Source organism: Schistocerca americana, chromosome 2 (genome assembly GCF_021461395.2).
Source record: "Schistocerca americana isolate TAMUIC-IGC-003095 chromosome 2, iqSchAmer2.1, whole genome shotgun sequence".
NCBI classification, from domain to species: Eukaryota; Metazoa; Arthropoda; class Insecta; order Orthoptera; family Acrididae; genus Schistocerca; species Schistocerca americana.
In genome coordinates, this window is record NC_060120.1 from 540,713,113 (window position 1) to 540,736,181 (window position 23,069).

The window sequence follows — 23,069 nt, forward strand, 5'->3', positions numbered from 1 at the left end:
CGCTACTAGACCAAGGACTATTACTATGTTGGTTTATCCCATCTTCCAATTGTTGTTCTATTAATTGCTCTACTACTGGTTGTAATTGTTTCGGTAGTCTGTATGGCTTACAATACACCGGAGCGTGATTCCCTGTTGGAATACGATGCTGTGTTGTCGGTGTAGTGGGTAACGTACCCTGTGCTTCAAACAATGCTTTATACTTTAGTAATAATGCTTCCATACCCGAACGATCATTTCCTCTCAAATGATTTACCTTGTCAGGAAGTGCAGACGTGCTGACGGTTTGCTTTACATCATAGTCTGGCCTCGAACTATTGATGTCCTCTTTATCTATTAACTCTACTGTGGCTATTACTAATCCCTTTGGCCGATTAACATCATCCCGCCCGAAGTTATCTAAACTCACCGGAACCATAAACTGCCCGTTTATGTCCGTTATCCGTGTACACTCCTACGAATAAAGCAATGCTTTTTGTCTAAAACTTCATTACTCGGTAGTGCGTCTACCAAGAATAACCCCTGCTGTGGCACATCGACATCCACCGGTACCCAGATCTACTCCCCTGTATCTGTTCGTACTTTGTACCACGATATCACCTTTAATGCACTTGTACACAGTTTAGTTGGTATCAACTTAGCTATAGGTGCACCTCGTGACTCTGAAACATTTGCAACGGCTATACCCATTGAGAACAAGTTCCCATCTAGTTCCAGCGTATGTTGCGAAAGGTCAATTTTGGCGTGATGTTTAATCAGAAAGTCCAATCCAAGTATCGCTGAAAATCCCTGTCCCACAGTTGACAACACCTCCATTTGCTCCCGGAACCACACGTTCCCTATCTTAAACTTGAGCTGTGCTGTCTTTAGTGCATCTCATTTTTTATCACCTACTGCACGCAATCTGTATCTCGGAGCTTCCAATCCTTTCTTGCCCACGATGTCCACACTGACAACTGATAGATGCGCTCCAGTATCGACCAAAACTCTTCGCCACTTATCTTATATCCAAACCATCAAACTACAATCCAACTCTTTGTACACTCTCTGAGTACCTCTTTTTACTGGGAATGCCGCCCGATGGCAGGAACACTCTGTTTTTCATCAAAGAGTTTTTTACCTGCTGTATCATTAACCCGTTTCTTGGCTTTACACTGCCGTGCCTTATGCCCTATTTTCTGACAATTGAAACATTGCGGTTCCCGACATTGTCCCTTAAAATGACCTTGCTTCCCACAATGGTAACACTCTCTGGAAGATGAAAAAATTTTCTTGTCATTGCGACTTCTAGTGGCACTATCCACTTCCTGCAAATGTGTAGCTATGCACAATGCTGCTGCTAAGTCACTTGGATTTTCCACCCGTATCCGGCTTGAAAACTCTGGCGAGACCCCTCGCAAAAATGCGTCTAAAGCTCTATTCTCTGCTTCTTTCAATAGAACTTCATTTGCACTCGCATCTTGCGTTAACTCATAAGTGTACGCATTCATTTTCCTAATTCTGTCTGAAAATTCTTCAACCGTTTCACCCATTTTTTGCATCCTCCTCCTCAATTTTTCTCTAAAAATTCTGGCACTGTTTTGTTTCCTAAAGCTTTGCAATAATCCTTCAGCCAACTCTGTGAATGTAGTAGCATCCTGTAACCCTTCGTGGTATGCCACATAAGTCTTTGTGTCACCTACTAACTGTAACCTCGCCATTTGCAAACATTTTTCATCCGACCAGCATCACTGTCTAGCCATACTACGTATGTCACCAATGAAAACATTCACATCCTCTGATGTTTTACCCGAGAAGGAAGGTATCAAATTAGCCGCTGAACAATCTGCCACACCAGAAAAGACAGTACCCTTGCATTCTACACTATCGCTTCCCGAGCCTGATTGAGTATTTTGCAAGAATTGTTGCTCCACCCTCTGCATGTGCTGCTTTCACAACTTATTTTCTTCAGTCAGAACTTATTTTCTTCGATCAGTTTCTTAAGTTGCTCTGTCAATGCGACTATGGTGTCACTTGTCCCAGTTGCATGTGTCTGGCATTTTCTGTGTGCTATACCTTACTTCACAAAAATGAAATTGTATTACCCAGAAGCAAGTTAATTCCTGCACATCTAATGGCAAGCCATCTAGACTTACCACATTGCCCCGTTACATGACGATAGAAGCCACACACAGGTGCTTGTTACAAATTTTTCACAAGGAGCAATGTGACCTGTTAATCCACACACTACACATTTAGATGGTACTAAGTTAACGTGACTATCATTCCCATGAAACCGCGATAAGTCTGCAGGGCTGCTAGGCCTTTCAAATGACACTCTCACATCCATTAATGTTGTTACCCTGGACATGTCTACCTACACAGAAAACATAGAGAGAAGGCAGTTGCTAGACTCACCCTATTCGGTGTTTCTCAGTTGATCCACATGGTGCTAGTCAAAGTTGTGGCCTGGGCTGCGCCTGACACCACTTGTTCCTGCTTCTGCACCACTTGTTAGCAGCAGACACAGTGGCTGTGCCAAAGACTGAGACGGCGTGGAGTATTACAATTATTTATTGAACTTTCTTTACAATTTCTTCCTCGTCGTCGCTGCCCAGCCCTGCGGATCCCTCCGCCTGGCTGCTGCTGTGTAGATTCTCCGGCAATGCGCGCAACGCGTGTCAGTCCCCGGCAGTGCATGTGACCAAGACCGCACTGCAGCCAGTCCTGCTGGAAGTTCTCGCTGTAGTTAGTCAGCCATGGTGCCGACCAAACTCGGGCCGACCTCCAGAGCTGAAGTTGAGATCTGGCGACGAACGGATGACTCCTGCAAGCTGGAACAGACTTCTGGAATCTCCACCTATGAAGATTGAACATTCGGACACGGACCACGTCCATCCTCAGATCCGAACTGCTTCCTAATGGCTTCTGTCTGTTGCTGCCTGTGCTCCACTATTTATATCCGGCAGGAGGATATTTTTTACTCTCGGTGGTAGCATTTTGTCATTACTCCCGCAGTATATTGTAGTGTAACTTAGCATGCTGGCCTCACTTCCCCTTACTCAGCACTCTCCAAGCTTCGCTCGGCGCTTGGTCTGTGTGCATCCTTGCGTAAGCCTGTTGCTAGACTGCTGCTGTCAGCAAGACTATCTGTGCTTGCCTACTTCGCAATGCCTTGATCGCCAGCGTGCCTCTGTTTTGCCATTCTCCACTGCGTGAAGCAATGCTTACTACATGTGGCCTCAACACATGCAATGATTTGCTATAGGTGAGTGGTTGCCTTTCTCTTATTTTGTATAATACTTTCACAGCTACACAGAACATTGTTCTGAATACAACTTACACTTGCAACATATTGAAGACATTGCAAGGGCACCATTCATGTTCAAATACAACAGCACAACCTGTGAGCTTGGCCAGCATCTGCATTTATATTTAAGCATGCATTTCTTGCGGTGTTTCCATCATGTACTTTTGATAACATACTGTGTGTTGTGTGATTATCTGGTAATTTTGCTTAACATGTGGATAAATGAATCTCTTGACTGATAAAAAATTTAGTTTTCTCTATACAGAATGCTATTATGCGAAGGTCCATCACTTCTATCAGCATATTTTAAGATGTGTATGATGAAACCGTGATTTTATCTCTGTGAGATTTTAAAAAAATGATAATATCAAGTTAAAACTTTTCATGAGACTGAAGTTCCTTTATTATAATACAAAATATAATTTGTAGTATACATGTTTGTTTACATTCAGTTTCTTGCAAGTAAGCCAGCAATCCTTAGAATCATACAGAGTGAGATGGCACGTTGGTTAGCACACTGGACTCACGTCCACATCTAGACATCCTGATTTAGGTTTTCTGTAATTTCTGTAAATTGCACCAGGCAAATGTTGTGATTCCTTTGAAAGGGTATGGCCGATTTCCTCCCCCATCCTTAAAACAATGTGGGCTTGTACTCCATATCTTATGATCTTGATGTATCAGAGGAACAGTAACAAAAAATTGTCAACAAGGATACTACTTTTTGTAATTTTTAGTTGTTATAAGCATCACTATTTTTAATCATCAGATGTTTACTGCTCTTGCTTGCATGGGTTTCCTGAATATATGTTAGGGATAGCTTTTTCAGTTATCTGAGTCATCTGTCCTGAACTTTGCTGTCTGAGAGGTGCTGCGATAAAGCTTAACCATTTTCTGACAGTGGTTTTGTTAGTGCTCTACCTATCCCTTTAACTCTGTCATTATTTCAGTTGCTTTCAGCTTTCTCCATTTCCTACTATACATTTGATTTTTTGTTAGTGTTCTATCCATCCCTTTAACTTGTCATTATTTCAGTTACTTTCAGCTTTCTCCATTTCCTACTATACATTTGAATTTCTGTTAGTGCTACACTCCATATAACCTTTCAATAAAGTTGTTCTTTATTTAAGGACTGGCAATTAAAGGCTTTAGTCTAATAAAGGTTGTATGTTTGGTTAATGTTATCCATTTTTTAATTTCCTCATGTTTCCCTTCAAGACAAATGTACCTTTCATCTTCTTAATTTGTTTTTAGAAACTAGGAGGGGGGGGGGGGGACAAAGATTAGTTTAATATCTTGCTGATTAAGTCATAAGAAGTGCAATACTAGATCAGTTAACAAAGAGGATGAAAGAGGGGAACTGATATAGGCCATTTTGAAGGAAGCCCTTCAGCATTCACCATGGACAACTTTAATGAGTGTGAATGGATTGGAGATTTGAAATTCAGTTGCCACAGATATATGTCTTTTATCTTAACTACTGCGCAACCCCCCATGAACCATGGACCTTGCCGTTGGTGGGGAGGCTTGCGTGCCTCAGCGATACAGATGGCTGTACCGTAGGTGCAACCACAACGGAGGGGTATCTGTTGAGAGGCCAGACAAAGATGTGGTTCCTGAAGAGGGGCAGCAGCCTTTTCAGTAGTTGCAGGGGCAACAGTCTGGACGATTTACTGATCTGGCATTGTAACACTAACCAAAACGGCCTTGCTGTGCTGGTACTGTGAAAGGCTGAAAGCAAGGGGAAACTACAGCCGTAATTTTTGCCGAGGGCATGCAGCTTTACTGTATGGTTAAATGATGATGGCATCCTCTTAGGTAAAATGTTTCGGAGGTAAAATAGTCCCCCATTCGGAACTCCGGGCGGGGACTACTCAAGAGGATGTCGTTATCAAGAGAAAGGAAACCAGCATTCTACGGATCGGAGTGTGGAATGTCAGATCCCTTAATTGGGTAGGTTGGTTAGAAAATTTAAAAAGGGAAATGGATAGGTTAAAGTTAGATATAGTGGGAATTAGTGAATTTCGGTGGCAGGAGGAACAAGACTTTTGGTCAGGTGAATACAGGGTTGTAAATACAAAATCAAATAGGGGTAATGCAGGAGTAGGTTTAATAATGAATAAAAAAAATAGGAGTGCAGGTAAGCTACTACAAACCACATAGTGAACACAATATTGTGGCCAAGATAGGTACGAAGCCCATGTGTACTACAGTAGTACAAGTTTATATGCCAACTAGCTCTGCAGATGATGAAGAAATTGATGAAATGTATGATGAGATAAAAGAAATTATACAGGTACTGAAGGGAGATGAAAATTTAATAGTCATCGGTGACTGGAATTCGAGAGTAGGAAAAGGGAGAGAAGGAAACATAGTAGGTGAATATGGAGGGGGATAAGAAATGAAAGAAGAAGCTGTCTGGTAGAATTTTGCACAGAGCATAACTTAATCATAGTGAACACTTGGTTCAAGAATCATAAAAGAAGGTTGTATACATGGAAGAATCCCGGAGATACTAGAAGGTATCAGGTAGATTATATAATGGTAAGAGAGAGATTTTGGAACCAGGTTTTAAATTGTAAGACATTTCCAGGGGCAGATGTGGACACTGACCACAATCTGTTGGGTATGAACTGTAGATTAAAACTGAAGAAACTACAAAAAGGTGGGAATTTAAGAAGATGGGACCTGGATAAACTGACTAAACCAGAGGTTGTACAGAGTTTCAGGGAGAGCATAAGGGAACAATTGACAGGAATGGGGGAAAGAAATACAGTAGAAGAAGAATGGGTAGCTCTGAGGGATGAAGTAGTGAAGGCAGCAGAGGATCAAGTAGGTAAAAAGATGAGGGCTAGTAGAAATCCTTGGGTAACAGAAGAAATATTGAATTTAATTGATGAAAGGAGAAAATATGAAAACGCAGTAACTGAAGCAGGTAAAATGGAATACAAACGTCTCAAAAATGAGATAGACAGGAAGTGCAAAATGGCTAAGCAGGGATGGCTAGAGGACAGATGTAAGTATGTAGAGGCTTATCTCACTAGGGATATGATAGATACTGCCTACAGGAAAATTAAAGAGACCTTTGGAGAAAAGAGAGCCACTTGTATGAATATCAAGAGCTCAGATGGAAACCCAGTTCTAAGCAAAGAAGGGAAAGCAGAAAGGTGGAAGGAGTATATAGAGGGTCTATACAAGGGCGGTGTACTTGAGGACAATATTATGGAAATGGAAGAGGATGTAGATGAAGATGAAATGGGAGATATGATACTGCGTTAAGAGTTTGACAGAGCACTGAAAGACCTGAGTCGAAACAAGGCCCCGGGACTAGACAATATTCCATTGGAGCTACTGATGGCCTTGGGAGAGCCAGTCCTGACAAAACTCTACCATCTGGTGAGCAAGATGTATGAGACAGGCGAAATACCCTCAGACTTCAAGAAGAATATAATAATTCCAATCCCAAAGAAAGCAGGTGTTGACAGATGTGAAAATTACCGAACAATCAGTTTAGTAAGTACAGCTGCAAAATACTAACACGAATTCTTTACAGACGAATGGAAAAACTAGTAGAAGCCGCCCTTGGGGAAGATCAGTTTGGATTCCATAGAAATACTGGAACACGTGAGGCAATACTGACCTTACGACTTATCTTAGAAGAAATATTAAGGAAAGGCAAGCCTACGTTTCTAGCATTAGTAGACTTAGAGAAAGCTTTTGACAATGTTGACTGGAATACTCTCTTTCAAATTCTAAAGGTGGCAGGGGTAAAATACAGGGATCGAAAGGCTATTTACAATTTGTACAGAAACCAGATGGCAGTTATAAGAGTCGAGGGACATGAAAGGGAAGCAGTGGTTGGGAAGGGAGTAAGACAGGGTTGTAGCCTCTCCCCGATGTTATTCAATCTGTATATTGAGCAAGCAGTAAAGGAAACAAAAGAAAAATTCGGAGTAGGTATTAAAATCCATGGAGAAGAAATGAAAACTTTGAGGTTCGCCGATGACATTGTAATTCTGTCAGAGACAGCGAAGGACTTGGAAGAGCAGTTGATTGGAATCGACAGTGTCTTGAAAGGAGGATATAAGATGAACATCAACAAAAGCAAAATGAGGATAATGGAATGTAGTCAAATTAAGTTGGGTGATGCTGAGAGAATTAGATTAGGAAATGAGACACTTAAAGCAGTAAAGGAGTTTTGCTATTTGGGGAGCAAAATAACTGATTATGGTCGAAGTAGAGAGGATATAAAATGTAGACTGGCAATGGCAAGGAAAGTGTTTCTGAAGAAGATAAATTTGTTAACATCGAGTATAGATTAAAGTGTCAGGAAGTTGTTTCTGAAAGTATTTGTATGGAGTGTAGCCATGTATGGAAGTGAAACATGGACGATAAATAGTTTGGACAAGAAGAGTATAGAAGCTTTCAAAATGTGGTGCTACAGAAGTATGCTGAAGATTAGATGGGTAGACCACATAACTAATGAGGAGGTATTGAATAGAATTGGGGAGAAGAGGAGTTTGTGGCACAACTTGACAAGAAGAAGGAACCCGGTTGGTAGGACGTCTTCTGAGGCATCAAGGGATCACAAATTTAGCATTGGAGAGCAGTGTGGAGGGTAAAAATTGTAGAGGGAGACCAAGAGATGAATACACTAAGCAGATTCAGAAGGATGTAGGTTGCAGTAAATACTGGGAGATGAAGAAGCTTGCACAGGATAGAGTAGAATGGAGAGCTGCATCAAACCAGTCTCAGGACTGATGACCACAACAACAACAACTACAACAACTGTGTAACCTCTCTTGGTATACAAGGTTTGTCCAGTAAGTATTGAGACCGAAATTATAAAAATAATTTTATCAAAAATTTATACAGAGTAAGATAATATGCTTCGAAACATGAGGCTTCTCAGTCAGTACTCAGTGCCAGTGCTATTCCCAGTCTTCATATGCATTTTTTTTAGTCAGCAACCTCAAAGGCTCTTCAGGCACCCAGTCAAAGCAACCCAATGGATTGCTTAAATTGTCCTGAGATGATATCCTTTCATACTTATTTTTGACCTGAGAGAACAAAAAGAAGTTGATGGGAACCAAATCTGGATTTTTAGGATGGTTGGAGGAGTGTTGCACATTGTGTTTGGTCAGTGCTTCCCTCACAATTAGTGATGTGGCCAGGTTTTATTGTTGGATCCAGAGTTGTTAAATATATACATGAATGATTTGGAAGAAAGGCTGGTATTCACTAGTGCACACTATACTTTCAGTCATAATGACATGTGGTGTTTTCACGTAACTGCATGCACTTTATTATGCTACACTCTGCATATCGGGACTTAAGGATGCATATTTGGGAAAGCTGTGTATGTCATGCCAGTGCAATCAAGAAGGCTCATTATCCATACTTGACCAGTAATTCGCAAAGATGGTGGTCCTTTAACAAGGTCCCATCCATGTCTGTTTTCAATAACTGTTCAACTCTGCTAGTGTTCCATCTCCAGTTAGCTCAAACATGATGAAATCTTGAATTCTACTGAATGAAGTTGTCAGTGGTTAAGACATTGGATATGTATGATTCAAATTCCCAGCAGACCAACAACAGTTAAGTTTTCTGCAGCTTCCTTATGGCAAATAAAATGAGTAAAATGAGCGATGGAATGGTTTCTTTGACAAAGGTTAGTTTCATTCTCTGCCCTTGTCATACAGTAGATAGTGCTCTAACTACCCTGCCACCGATGGGATGCTAAAACCTAATCATCCCTCCTTTCGAACTGAGCCAGAAAATTCTTTCATTTGCCTTGTTTGTAGTATAGTTGCAGTCTGCAAATAGAAACAAGTTGACTGTACTGAAGGTTACTTTACTTTTCTTCATAATCATCTCCATTAGTTAAGCATTTGTCGTACCCATCCTCGAGACTATAACTTCCATGTCACAGTCAGCTATTGACAGTCCATTATACTAGTTGTTAAGTGCATTCTTCATCTCACCATCACATGCAAAATATTTTCAGCCCAAGGAAGACTTTTAGTTTAGTGAAAAACGTGTCTTGCACGATTTTGTTCTTCATTTTATTCTTCAAATCATCTCTGCTGAACAATGTGTTTGTACATCATGTCATTGCACTGAAGAGTCCTCAGATAATTTTGCTGGTAATTGCTCATGGAAGGTAATATTTTTGTATTGGGAAATTTTAAACTTCCAGACAAATGGTTCTGTAGATCTGGAACACACAGAATATTATCTGATTTTTGAACTTAGGTAGTAGAGATTAGCAGTGCTGAATGGTTTCCAAATGGTCAGTTAAGCCATCAGAGACAGCTTCCATATCCAGCCAATATTTTGTTAATATATAAGGCAACTTGGTTCTTTTCACACACATGAAAGTTGTGTCAGAATACTCTTCTGGGAAATTAGTGGCACTTCTTGCATTTGTTCCTCATTCGTATTTTGAACAGTGAATTAATTAATGTTTCAGTATATACATCTTTATGTAGTTTTTGATAACGCCGTGAAATATGTACGAGGCCTGTCTCAGAAGTACCTGACCTAACAAAGAAAATACCAAAATTTTGCAGAAAAAGACCTTTGTTTCTCTACATCAACCTTTCAGCAACACATTTTTCCCAGTAATGTTCAGTAGTTTCAGTACACTGTTTATAGTGAGAATTTTTTAGCTCCACAAAATAGCCATCAACTGCAGATTTTATCTCTTCATTTTTGCCATATCTTTTATTATCAAGCCATTTATTCAAGTTCAGAAACAGAAAATAATCAGAGGGGTTTAAATCTGGTGAACAGGGTGCACGAAGAAGCAATTCAAACCCTAACTCATTGATTTTGATCATAGTGATAATGGACATGTGAACTGGTGCATTGTTGTCATGACAAAAATTTCTTTTTTGATAAATGTGGCCATTTTTTCTTGATTTCATTATTAAGATGTGATACTCATCATTGACTGCATTTCCTTGTTGAAGATGATCAGCATAAATTATCAGATGCACATCCCAAAAAACTGATGCCGTGGCATTGCCTAGCAATGGAACTGTCTTCCCTTTCCTTGGAGCTGATTATCCTTTTCAGTCCACTGTTTTGATTGTTCCTTTGTCTCTGGTGTGAAGTGATATACCTATGTTTCATCCATGGTTATTAATCATACTCAAAACTTGACTTCATTAATTCTGAGTAAATGCAGCACCCATCTTGTACACTGCTTTCACATGTCCAAATTTTCAGTCAGTATTTGATCAACAGCATTTTTTGAAGTGACAGTAGTGTCTGCTACCTTGCACACTTTCAGCTGATGCTCATTGAATACCATATTGTGGATTTTCTTCGCAGTATCTGGCATGGTCGTGTCATTTGATTGACCACAGCAATGTTTTGTCTTGGCAGTTCGCACCACCTCACTTATTCTCTGCCACCCAATATTTTATTGTTGTGGGTGAAGGGACAGACTGCCCCAGGCTAGAATTTAGCTCATCTTTATATTTTGTTGGACTGAGACATTTCAAATGAAAGTATTGTACCACATAATAATGACCAGTTTTGTCCATGTTTACAAATTCGCAGAGATTGCTGCCAAAAAATACTAAACATCGTAGCACAGTCAGACTTCAAACTTCAGCTTTATAAAGTAGGTGCTTTTATCATAATCATATGTTTGTAACAACAACCACTATTTATAGATCAGATCGTGCATTTATGGTACAGCTCTCATAATATATCATCTGTGATTGGTGATGGGCATTTGGGTTGAATTTTGTCATGCAGTTTTTTTCATGAGTTGCATTGTCACAGTCCAGTTTTACAATATTCTGTAAAACACATAACAACTGGTTCTTGGGGGACATAAAATCTGGTATTCTAACATTATAAATATATTTTTCATCTTTAGTGTTCTTCAAAGGCATTGTATGCTCAGGCTGTGACGGCTTTTTAGTTCATGCTTTTATCTATTTGTTTTTTCTTGTGTACCTTACAGAGACTCTTTTCTCACATGACGTGCTAAAGGCTGTATATCAAGGCAGGCAGGTAGATGCAGTATTTCTTGATTTCTGAAAAGCATTTGAATCACTACCACACCTACACTTATTGTCATGTGGGGTAACAATTGAAGTTTGTGACTGGTTTATGACCTTTTTGGTAGGGATGATACAGCAAATTATCTTGGATGGAGAGTCATCTTGGTACGTAGAAGTAACTTCAAGTGTGCCCCAGGGAAGTGTGTTGGGACCTTTGTGTTCATGCTGTCTATTTATGACTTTGCAGACAATATTAATAGTAACCTCAGGCTTCTTGCAGGTGATGCAATTATATATAATGAAATACTGTCTGAAAGAAGCTGCATAAATATTCAGTTAGGTTTTGATAAGATTTCAAAGTGGTGCAAAGATTGGCAACTTGCTTTAAATGTTCAAAAGTGTAAAATTTTGCACTTCACAAAACAAAAAAAATGTAATATTCTATGGCTGTAAATGAGTCATTATTGAAATTGGCCTACTCATACAAATGCCTTAGTGTAACATTTTGTAATTATATGAAATGGAATGATCATGTAGACTCAGTTGTGGGTAATGCAGTTGGTAAACTTTGGTTGATTGGCAGAATACTGGGGAGGTGCAATCAGTCTACAAAGGAGATCACTTGCAAATCACTCATGCGACCAGTTCCAGAATATTGTTCAAGTGTTTGGGACCCATACCAAATGGGACTAACAGGGGATACTGAATGTATATAGAGAAGGGCACAGGAATGGTCACAGGTTTGTTTGATGCATGGGAAAGTGTCGCAGAGGTCCTGAAGGAACTGAAGTGACGGACTCTTGAAGATAGACGTAAACTATTTTGAGAAAGTCTACTAACAAAGTTTCAAGAACCAGCTTTAAATGAGGACTGTAGGAACATATAAAAAATCTCCTACGTATCACTTACATAGGGATTGTGAGGATAAGATCAGAATAATTACTGCATGCACAAAGGCATTCAAACAATCATTCTTCCCGCACTCCATATGTGGATGGCATGGGAAGAACCCCTAATAATGAGTAATACAGGATGTACCCTCTGGCTTTCAATTCAAGATGGTTCGCAGAGTGTAGATGTAGATGTAAATGTAGATGTAGACATTACAAACCGTATGAGATATAAGTTCGTTGCATTGTACTTATGAAACTTAAACTTTGTGTATGTGACATCACTGCTGCTGCCTGTATTGTTTTCTAGCTTTCCCCCTCTCCTCATATCATGATTATTATATGAAAATTTGCATTCACATTTGCCTTCAATTTAGTGTCTTTTCTTTGCTAAACTGCCATACCTATGTTGTATTTGTTTAGTGAGCTTGGTGAGACCTATGATAGGAAACATGCCATTTTTATAATTACATACATACTCTACAAATCTCTGTGAAATGCTTGGCAGAGCTAACTTTCCATTATCCCATGTGCTATGGTTTCCTTCCGTTCCATTCATATATGAAGTGCAGAGTGAATGACTACTTAAATGCCTCTGTCATGCTGTAATTAATCTGAGCTTATCTTTGCAGTCCCAAAGAGAGAGAGGCATAGGAGGCTGTAATATTCAATTAGATTCTTCGCTTCAAATTGGTTTTTGAAATGTAGGTAGGCTTTTGTGGATTAATTGTGCTTGGTCAGATTTCTCAGCATTTCCATGTCACTCTCCCATGAGTCAAATAAATTTATGGCTGTTCATGTTGCCCATCTTTGTATGTGTTTTACATCACTTGTTAGTTATATTTTATAAGCAATCTCCTTTGTAGACTAATTGCACATCCCAGTAGCCTATCAATGAATGTTAACTCTGCTGTATGCCTTACTCACAACTGAGCATATGTGATTTTTCCATTTTATATCACAACATATTCAGGCCGGTATTTGTATGAATTGATTGATTATAATTGCGGCTCATTCATACTGTAGTCATAGGATACTATGTTTTTGCATTTTGTGAAGTGCTCAGTTTTACATCATTATTTGAATGTAACTGGTTAATGCACTTTTATCATTCACAAAGTACTGACTCAATTTTTTTGTGTTCTTGATGTTCCAGAGCAATGAAGAACGATCTGCTGAAGAAGAAGCCCCAATAAAAGTAGAAGAATTTTTACTAGTGGAAGATATTGCATATGTGAAAATGGAAGATCCAGTAAGTTAATCACATATTTATTGTTAACCAGTTTTTTGAGAGGCAGCCAAGTTTACCTACATCCAGACCATGACAGGAAAATGATCTTATGAGACTCTCAAATACAATAGTTTTTCTTAGTTTCTCTCTGAATGGTATTCATAGATTGTGAAAAGTGCTATGTTTGACGATTGTGTGGTTTTTTCTTTTTGTAAATCATTTATAATTTATATTTACAAAATTTTTGTTTACTTATAGACTCACAAAGTATTGCAGAAAAGTAACTAGTTTCACCCAATATTGGCCTGCTTCTCATGATGATGAGAAGCAATGATATACTTCAGTGTTAAATCTAGTTTACCAGAAATGAACTGCTGCTCTTCATCACGACAGCTCCTACTTTAGAGCCAAGACTGAATGCCTCTTCAATCCTTTTCAAACTACACCTTTAAGTAGGTAGATACCAATATATGCACTGATGTGCCAAAGAAACTGGTATAGGCATGTCTGTTCAAATACAGAGACATGTAAACAGGCAGAAAATGGTGCTGCGGTAGGCAATGCCTATATAAGACAAGTGTCTGGCGCAGTTGTTAGATTGGTTGCTGCTGCTACAGTGTACCCTTATGGCTGCACAACACAAAGCTTTATGCCTCACCTGGACCTGTCAACACCGACATTGGACTGTTGATGACTGTAACATATAGCCTGGTTGGACGAGTGTCATTTCAAATTGTATTGAGTGGATGGACATGTATGGGTATGGAGACAACCTCATGAATCCATGGACACTGTGTGTCAGCAGGGGACGTTCAAGCTGGTGGAGGCTTAGTAATGGTGTGGGGTGTGTGCAGTTGGAGTGATATGGGACCCCTGATATGTCTAGATATGGTCTGTCTGACGATATGTCTGACAGGTGACATGTATGTGAGCATCCTGTCTGATCACCTGCATCCATTCATGTCCATTGTGCAATCCGACAGACTTGGGCAATTCCAGTAGGATAGTGTGACACCTCACACATCCAGAATTGCTACACAGTGGCTCCAGAAGCACTCGTCTGAGTTTATACACTTCCGCTGGCCACCAAACTTCCCAGACATGAACACTGTTGAGCATATCTGGGCTGCCTTGCAACATGTTGTTCGAAAGAGATCTCCACCCCCTCGTACTCCTACAGATTTATGAACTGCTGTGCAGGATTCCTGGTGTCAGTTCCCTCCAGCACTACTTCAGACATTAGTTGAGTCCATGCCACATGATCCATGCACGAGTAAAACTACTACCAGCAGGGAATGATCCTATCAGAGCATAAAAAAGGTGAATATGCGGCTGCTTAAAAGATGCAAACTGAATAGTGGAGTACCAGCTGTCATTCAGCAAAAGTAATTTTACACCTCAGACTGGATTTTACATGTACAAAAATTCTGCAGGTGGCTCAATACTACAACATGGGGTACCCAGAACTCTTCTGATGGAGACACTTCACAGCATATTTGACCAGGCTATGCCAGTTTATAAAATATGTTTTCACCTCATACTGGATTTCAAATCTGTATTTTATGTTTACAAGTAGGACACCTTTGAACCTTTGTATCTCAGAAATGGTAAATTAGCAACAAAATTGAAAGTTTATTCAAGATCTTGATGTAAGGAATATATCGTAAAAATTTCAGCCATCTACTGTGCATAGCTATCTTGGAATCCATGGCCCAGTTGTGGTACCCAAAAACCATGTTATGAAAACTGGAAGGTGGCACTTCTAGATAAGTGCGTAGAGAATGTACTGTTAAAATTTGAGCAATTAGCTGCAGTTACTTACTTAGATATCTGCTGCTGATGGTGAAAACATTGTGAAAAACCTTTTTTTCAGATTTTCCCAAGAACTCCTCACGAACTAAAGGTGGCTCCATAAGCTCCTTAAGGTGCCCCATAGACCACATGTAATGCAAAAAGAACCAACTGATTTGCTCAATTGGCCTAAGCTGAAAGATGTCTGTAATATTGAAACTTAGACCTTGCAATGTAGGATAATTACAATAAGATGATTCTTCTGTTGCATATACAAATGGTGTGTAACCCAAGGGCTATAAAAACACTTGATTCTACCTTTCATTCACCAATAGCACACAAAGTTTAAACCCTGAAAAAATCCCATTTTTATGTGTGGCATACTGGAACATATTGGTAGTGCATGCTGTTGCTTGTGTACCATGTACTACATGACCTGAAGATGGGTGAAGTGGTACTTATTGTAAGGTGTTAAGGTGTAGTACTGAATTGTACTTCTGTTTCTTATCATGATCTGAAGACGGCCAATACCAAATGAAACTGCTTATTTCTGTGAGTATTTTGGGTTTGTGCCAATAAATTAATATCTTAAGTTTTTTCTCGCTTATTGCAAAGATGACATTTTCCAATGTTCAGTTGTATTCATATGCACAGCAAGTGAATTATATTCAGGAATTCTGTAAATTTACTATCTTTGTTGATTTTTCCTTCTCCTTGTTTGTAAATCTCTTTCATTCCACTGTTTTCATACACCTATCTCGCTGTCATACAGATTAATTTGTTCTATTAGTACTTATGTTGTAAGATGAACTACTAAATTATTTAAAATTTAGCAGTTCATAGGCACATACAAAATGAATGCACAAACAACTGCTCCATTGCTAAAGGAATCGTCAGTTTTATTGCTATTGCACCCTGTAACCTAAGCCCAGATTGACAATTTCAGTGCTCTGTTGAGAAATATGTTAACTATTTCAGTAATTGTAGGCTTACCTACTTGAATTTCTTTTGCAACTTCACTCCACAAACTATCTTAATTTCTCTCTAATGAACTCTGAAATTATTCTTTAATAAAGATCAAGGAACTGTGACATCTAATTCAAATTGTTGTTCCCATCTTCTTCACAAAGACTATAATTTCCTTCTGTTCTGATGAACACACACACACACACACAGAGAGAGAGAGAGACAGAGAGAGAGAGAGAGAGAGAGAGAGAGAGAGAGAGAGCACTGGATGACCGCTACCTGCAGATTATGGCTCGGAGGAACCCTGACAGCAACACCACCATGTCAAATAATGCTTTTCGTGCAGGCACAGGATGTCATGTTATGTCTCAAACTGTGCGCAATAGGCTGCTTGATGCTCAGTTTCACTCCCAACGTTCATGGCAATGTCCGTCTTTGAAACCATGACACCATGCAGCGTGGTACAGGTGGGCCCAACAACATGCCAAATGGACTGCTCAGAATTGGCATCACATCCTCTTCACCGATGAGTGTTGCATATGCCTTCAACCAGATAGTTGTCAGAGACGTATATGGAGGCAACCCGGTCAGGCTGAAGGCCTTAGACACACTGTCCAGCGAGTGCAGCAAGGTGGAGGTTCCCTGATGTTGTGGGGTGGCATTATGTGGGGTCGACGTACGCAGCTGGTGGTCATGGAAGGCGCCGTAATGGCTGTACGCTACATGAATGCCATCCTCAAACCGATAGTGCAACCATATCGGCAGCATATTGGTGAGGTATTCATCTTCATGGATGACAATTTGCACCCCCATCGTGCACATTTTGTGAATGACTTCCTTCAGGGTAGTGACATTGCTTTACTAGAGTGGCCAGCATGTTCTCCAGACATGAACCCTATTGAACATGCCTGGGATAGATTGAAAAGGGCTGTTTATGGACAATGTGACCCACCAACCACTCTGAGGGATCTGTGGCGAATCACTGTTGAGGAGTGGGACAGTCTGAATCAACAGTGCCTTGATGAACTTGTCGATAGTATGCCATGACGAATACAGGCATGCATCAATGCAAGAGGACATGCTACTGGGTATTAGAGGTACCGGTGTATACAGCAGTCTGGACTACCACCTCTGAAGGTTTCGCTGTATAGTGGTACAACATGCAAGGGCAATAAAAAGGGCAGAAATGATTTTTATGTTGCTCTCTATTCCAACTTTCTGTATGGGTTCCAGAACTCTTGGAATCAAGGTGATGCAAAACTTTTTTTGATGTGTGTATATTGTTAGACAAGCTTGCCCATATTTAGTTACTTCCAATTTTATACTATTTTACCTTAATTTTTTGTGTAAAGTCTTTTTAAAGAGTTTCTCTAAAACTACTTGCTCTGTTTTGTCTTTGGTAAATTTCTCTTTGCTCTCATTATAGGCAGTTTATGATACCAGTTTCAGTAATAAGAACCATAGGAAAGTAAGACTTCTTTGTTCATCTCTGTTACTCTTTCAAAGTTTAACTTGTAACTATCTTTTTCTATGCCACAGTGGAAAGTATTTGCGAGTATGAGAATATTTTATTTGAGAAATTGTGTATTTTACGGTAAGTAATACTGCTTCCAGCTTTGTGATCTGTTCTGAAAATATTCATAGGCAGATTTCATTAAGCAAATATAAACTGAATCAAGGAGATCAGTCACCCAACTTTCTTGGTTTAGTTTTATTCTCAAATTCACTGATTCCCTACCCAATCTTCATTCCATTGTCTCCTTTTTACACTTTTCAGACTTCTGTGTTATCCTCTGTTTCAGGGCCATCTTTTCCTCTTGGATAAGTATAATTGTGATGTTTCATATTTACCTGTAATTTATTTTGTTTTTCATCGGTAGAAAATGCAGGAAGTGTTTTTATCTAGTCAAATCTTTTGTTCTATTGCTTATACTAAATTTTTCAATGTTTTTTCCCCTCCTTTAATACCCAATTATTACATATTGTCATCTTTATTTCAACACTCTATTTCCTGTGACTTTGCATCACTTCAGGATGTCATTAAATCCCAGAAAGAAGATAGCTTTTATCGCTGTATTTCGTGAAATCCAGTGATGACTCTAGGATGTTTCGTTGTAAAAAGGTGTTAGTATTACACCGTGCAATATGTTTTGCTAGTATACTGTGATCTACGAAAATCTCATAAATTTGTGGTTTTTATCTTTGTTGGCAGAGTCCTGAATTGTTTCCTTTGTTTCTGAACTAGTACATTTGCGTTTGTTTTCTTTAGTGCATACTGGCTTTCTGGCGCCAGACTGCAGAAGCCATGGAGAACACAAAGACAGACAGTGAAGATCTGGAACTAAATTCTGGGCCAGATGAGTGGGACATGCACTGGAAAGATTATAGGTTAGTATCTATGGTGTGTGAAACCATGCTACTTCGATAATGAGCATAATAAAAGCTGTCATATTGCCTGGAATATGATAGATCAAGATTTTAAAAATCATAGATAAAGAAAAAAAAACGTGTTGCATCTCACTTTACAGTGGAGTTAATGAAATAAATTTGTTCCTCAAATATTGAAAACATGCATCTAGGAACTATATTCTTCTGCAAATAAATGGTGTCTAATTTACAATGCTGAGTGAAGGCTGTAAAGAGGGAAATTTTTTCCAGAGGAAATAGAAAGATGAGTGATGTAAAAAACTCTCCCATGAAAACGAGTAAAGAAGGTGATATGTTACAGGGTGTAACAATTAATTGCAAATACACATCTTTGTTTCTTGCCAACCTCTGCTGATGCTGTAATGGCTGCAGAAGAATTTTTGAGTATCTGCTCCACCAAAATTTGCTGTAACTTCCTGAGTTGTTGACAGTGTAGCTAATGATTTGTTAGTATCAAGATAGATTTCAAGAAATTCAGGTTCAAAATGGTTTAAATGGCTCTGAGCACTATGGGACTCAACATCTTAGGTCATAAGTCCCCCTAGAACTTAGAACTACTTAAACCTAACTAACCTAAGGACATCACACAAACCCATGCCCGAGGCAGGATTCGAATCTGCGACCGTAGCAGTCCCGCGGTTCCGGACTGAAGCGCCAGAACCGCACGGCCACCGCGGCCGGCAGAAATTCAGGTTGACACTATGTTTCTCTTGCAGAATTACATGTTACTGTGTAATACAGTTACAAAAATTGTAACAAAACTATCTCACAAAAACTCACGGAAAACTGAGACCCTGATGGTTGATTGGTCACTCCTTTTATATTATTTTAACAATTGCTGGTTACAATACCCAATGTTAGAAACAGAAAATTTATGATTACAATCAAAAACATGCTGGGGTATACACACTGACATTACAGAATTATATGTTAGTTTGCTCCTCTCACATTGCAACATGAAGTTTTACATGGCTTTTTGCTTTTAGTTTTGAAAATCATAAAATATGCTGAATAACAATGCTTTTTATAAAGTAGCTTATATCATGAAGATCATTAGTTGGAAAATGTTCCTAACATCTACATGCATTAATTGCATAGATACTGATGAGAAGTTAGTTTCACATCTTCTGAAAGGTATTGTGGAAATGAAAAACGAGAATTGTTTGTGATTTATGATCAAGTGATTAATAACATTCAAACCAGTGCATGGGTTTATATATGTTTGCTTAAGTCAAAATGAAATTAATGACAGAATTTGGGTCAGTATAATAAACAGCGTTCTATAATGACCAGATAAATCAAATAATATCGTTACAAAATTTATATAAGCCTGTAAATGTGGCAACCTAACATCCGAGGTCAACACTTCATGTCACACGTATCCTAACGACCATGTAGTAGTAGGTTTCAAGGGGAATAGAGTAGGATGTAGGAGACTAAGGAAAAACCAAAGAAGGAAAAATATAGAGCTTTAAAAATATAAAGAGAGTAAGAACATGAAACTGATGAACAGTTGTATGAGAAAAGACAACCAGTCACTACACAGAGGAAGCATTGGGATGTGTGTAGACACATAAACAAGGAATTGAACATTACAACTCAGTTTTTGTATACTCATTTTTCAGAGTAGATACATGCAGCACACAGACACCCTTCCCCAGCTAAATAAAATCCTGCAGTGATACAATATTAAAGTGTAACAAAAACTAAAGAGTGCCAATCATTCACATATAGATGAATAAATGTGTGATTCATAGGTAGACTATATAGGCCAGACAATTACACTAAGTTTCACTCTTTTTTTTTAGGCCTAGTATTTGCATGTATTAATACACTAAATTACTCCCAACCCAGTCACCCTTATGTTTTTCTCTTGAACCATTTGTAAGTGGAACAGGAAAGGCAATGGCTAACAAAGGTACATGATACCCTGCACCATGCACTGTATGGTGCCTTGAAGAGTATGTACGAGGCTTCTATTTTCAAAACTGGACATGTCTATTCAATCTGAAGTTATAAAAAGCTTGAAAATGGTATAGAACTGATAACATGTGAGATTTCCATTCCACACTACTGGCTTTTCTACTTGGTAAAGGACTGTAAATGGGGAACTGTCTCGAAGATTTTCAATTTAGGCATTTTCTACATTTCGTATACTGATTTACTGTATTAGTAAACACATATTGGTGAGAAAAAAGAGGAATTAAACCATTATGGCACATATAAAATGATACAGTTCTTGAACATACATCATCTCACAATAATAGTGATCACATAGAGAGTCCAGTTTCATGGCAGTTACTTTCACCAAAGTCTGATTCATCAGCACCATGAGAATTAATTATGAGATTTTTATAAAAACGATGTAATGTGTCTAGTTTTTGTCAGTTTTGACCAAATTTTTTCTGCAATAGCTTATCCACGTCCACAATCTGCTCTCTCATTTTATTTCTGGCCATGGGCAAGACAGCATGATTTACTATGTTATGTCTTTTCTCTTTCATTGCAATTATGTGCTCCACTCTAACATTACTTCTGTATAACTGCTTCCCCTCAATGTGAATATTGTTTTCCCTTATCCTCTGCATTGGTTTTATAACAGTCTTTTCTTTCAGCTTTCCAGTCAATTCCAATCATGCCGTATAATCTTCACAGTTCTATGGTTGGAGAACATATTCATTATGGTACTCAGGTGGTTGAAGAATGGTATCCATTCTCTTGCCATTCCTTCTTTGTTTGTCCAAAAACTCTGTCAGGAGAAGAGATTGAGTGGGCATTCACAGGAAAGGAAATCACAGTACCCTTAAGAAGAACAGTGCAAAGCCATTTTGACAATGTTGTCACCAAGGTTAAATTTTTATTGTGACCTGGACATCCATCAGTGAAATGTCATTAAATTTACCCCTCGCCGAATGAGTGTTTGCATTTGATTGCAAATAGAAGACATCATTTTATTAGACGTTTTAGGACATTGCTTCTTTGTCCAAGTATGCAAAGATACTTCAGATTTAGGTGTAGCACTCTTTGAACTGCTAATATCAATTGTGAAATTGTATAGTTGATTGAAATAATTCGCTGTCTGATCTGGAAGTGTAGGTAACACCTCTCTCTCTCTCTCTCTCTCTTTTTTCCTCCAGTCAAATGATGTGATAATGTCATCCTTCTCCTCCTGAAGAAGTGCATAGAATGCATGATACTGGAGTTGATGGATTCTCTTCTCTGTAATCAGATTTCTCTCTTGCAATAGCTTTCTCATTTTCTATATTAGTGGTAAGCTGAATACATTTTGAGCAAGCATCTGTTGCTGGCCATCTGAAACAAATATTGCATTTTGTGATGAAAACCTTTTGAAAGTAACTTTCCTTGGCTTGAGGTTCTAGAGTCACTGAAGTATTGAACATGCACCACAGAGTTTTGGTACTGATATTAGACAACAGGTACATGTATTCAGATTTACTTTGACAATAGTGTGGTTCTATTCCTTTTAACTTCTGTATAAACATTTGCTATTTGCAGTGCTTATACAGGGTGTTACAAAAAGGTGCCGCCAAACTTTCAGGAAACATTCCTCACACACAAATAAAGAAAAGACGTTATGTGGACATGTGTCCGGAAACGCTTAATTTCCATGTTAGAGCTCATTTTAGTTTCGTCAGTTACGTATGAGGCTTCATTCCAATGTGATCAAATTGTAAATTTTCACAATCAACATGTGTGGGCTGACGAGAATCCGCACGCAACTGTGCAATCATGTCATCAACACAGATTTTCTGTGAACGTTTGGGCAGGCATTGTTGATGATGTCTTGATTGGGCCCCATGTTCTTCCACCTATGCTCAATGGAGCACGTTATCATGATTTCATACGGGATACTCTACTTGTGCTGCTAGAACATGTGCCTTTACAAGTACGACACAACATGTGGTTCATGCACGATGGAGCTCCTGCACATTTCAGTCGAAGTGTTCGTACGCTTCTCAACAACAGATTCGGTGACCGATGGATTGGTAGAGGCGGACCAATTTCATGGCCTCCACGCTCTCCTGACCTCAACCCTCTTGACTTTCATTTATGGGGGCATTTGAAAGCTCTTGCCTACACAACCCTGGTAGAAATGTAGAGACTCTTCGTGCTCGTATTGTGGACAGCTCTGATACAATACGCCATTCTCCAGGGCTGCATCATCGCATAAGGGATTCCATGCGACAGAGGGTCGATGCATGTATCCTCGCTAACGGAGGACATTTTGAACATTTCCTGTAACAAAGTGTTTGAAGTCACACTGGTACGTTCTGTTGCTGTGTGTTTCCATTCCATGATTAATGTGATTTGAAGAGAAGTAATAAAATGAGCTCTGACATGGAAAGTAAACGTTTCCGGACACATGTCCACATAACATATTTTCTTTCTTTGTGTGTGAGGAATGTTTCCTGATAGTTTGGCCGTACCTTTTT

At 39.1% G+C, this 23,069-nt stretch overlaps 1 protein-coding gene across 1 annotated transcript in view; it reads left to right on the forward strand.

Moving 5' to 3' along the window:
* The window catches only part of LOC124595012, a 120,834-nt gene that overhangs the window by 40,869 nt on the left and 56,896 nt on the right, over window positions 1-23,069 (forward strand). The window contains exons 3-4 of the mRNA XM_047133560.1: window positions 13,357-13,452; window positions 18,458-18,576. Coding sequence (XP_046989516.1) covers window positions 13,357-13,452; window positions 18,458-18,576 — 215 coding nt within the window. The remainder of the gene's footprint in view (window positions 1-13,356; window positions 13,453-18,457; window positions 18,577-23,069) is intronic.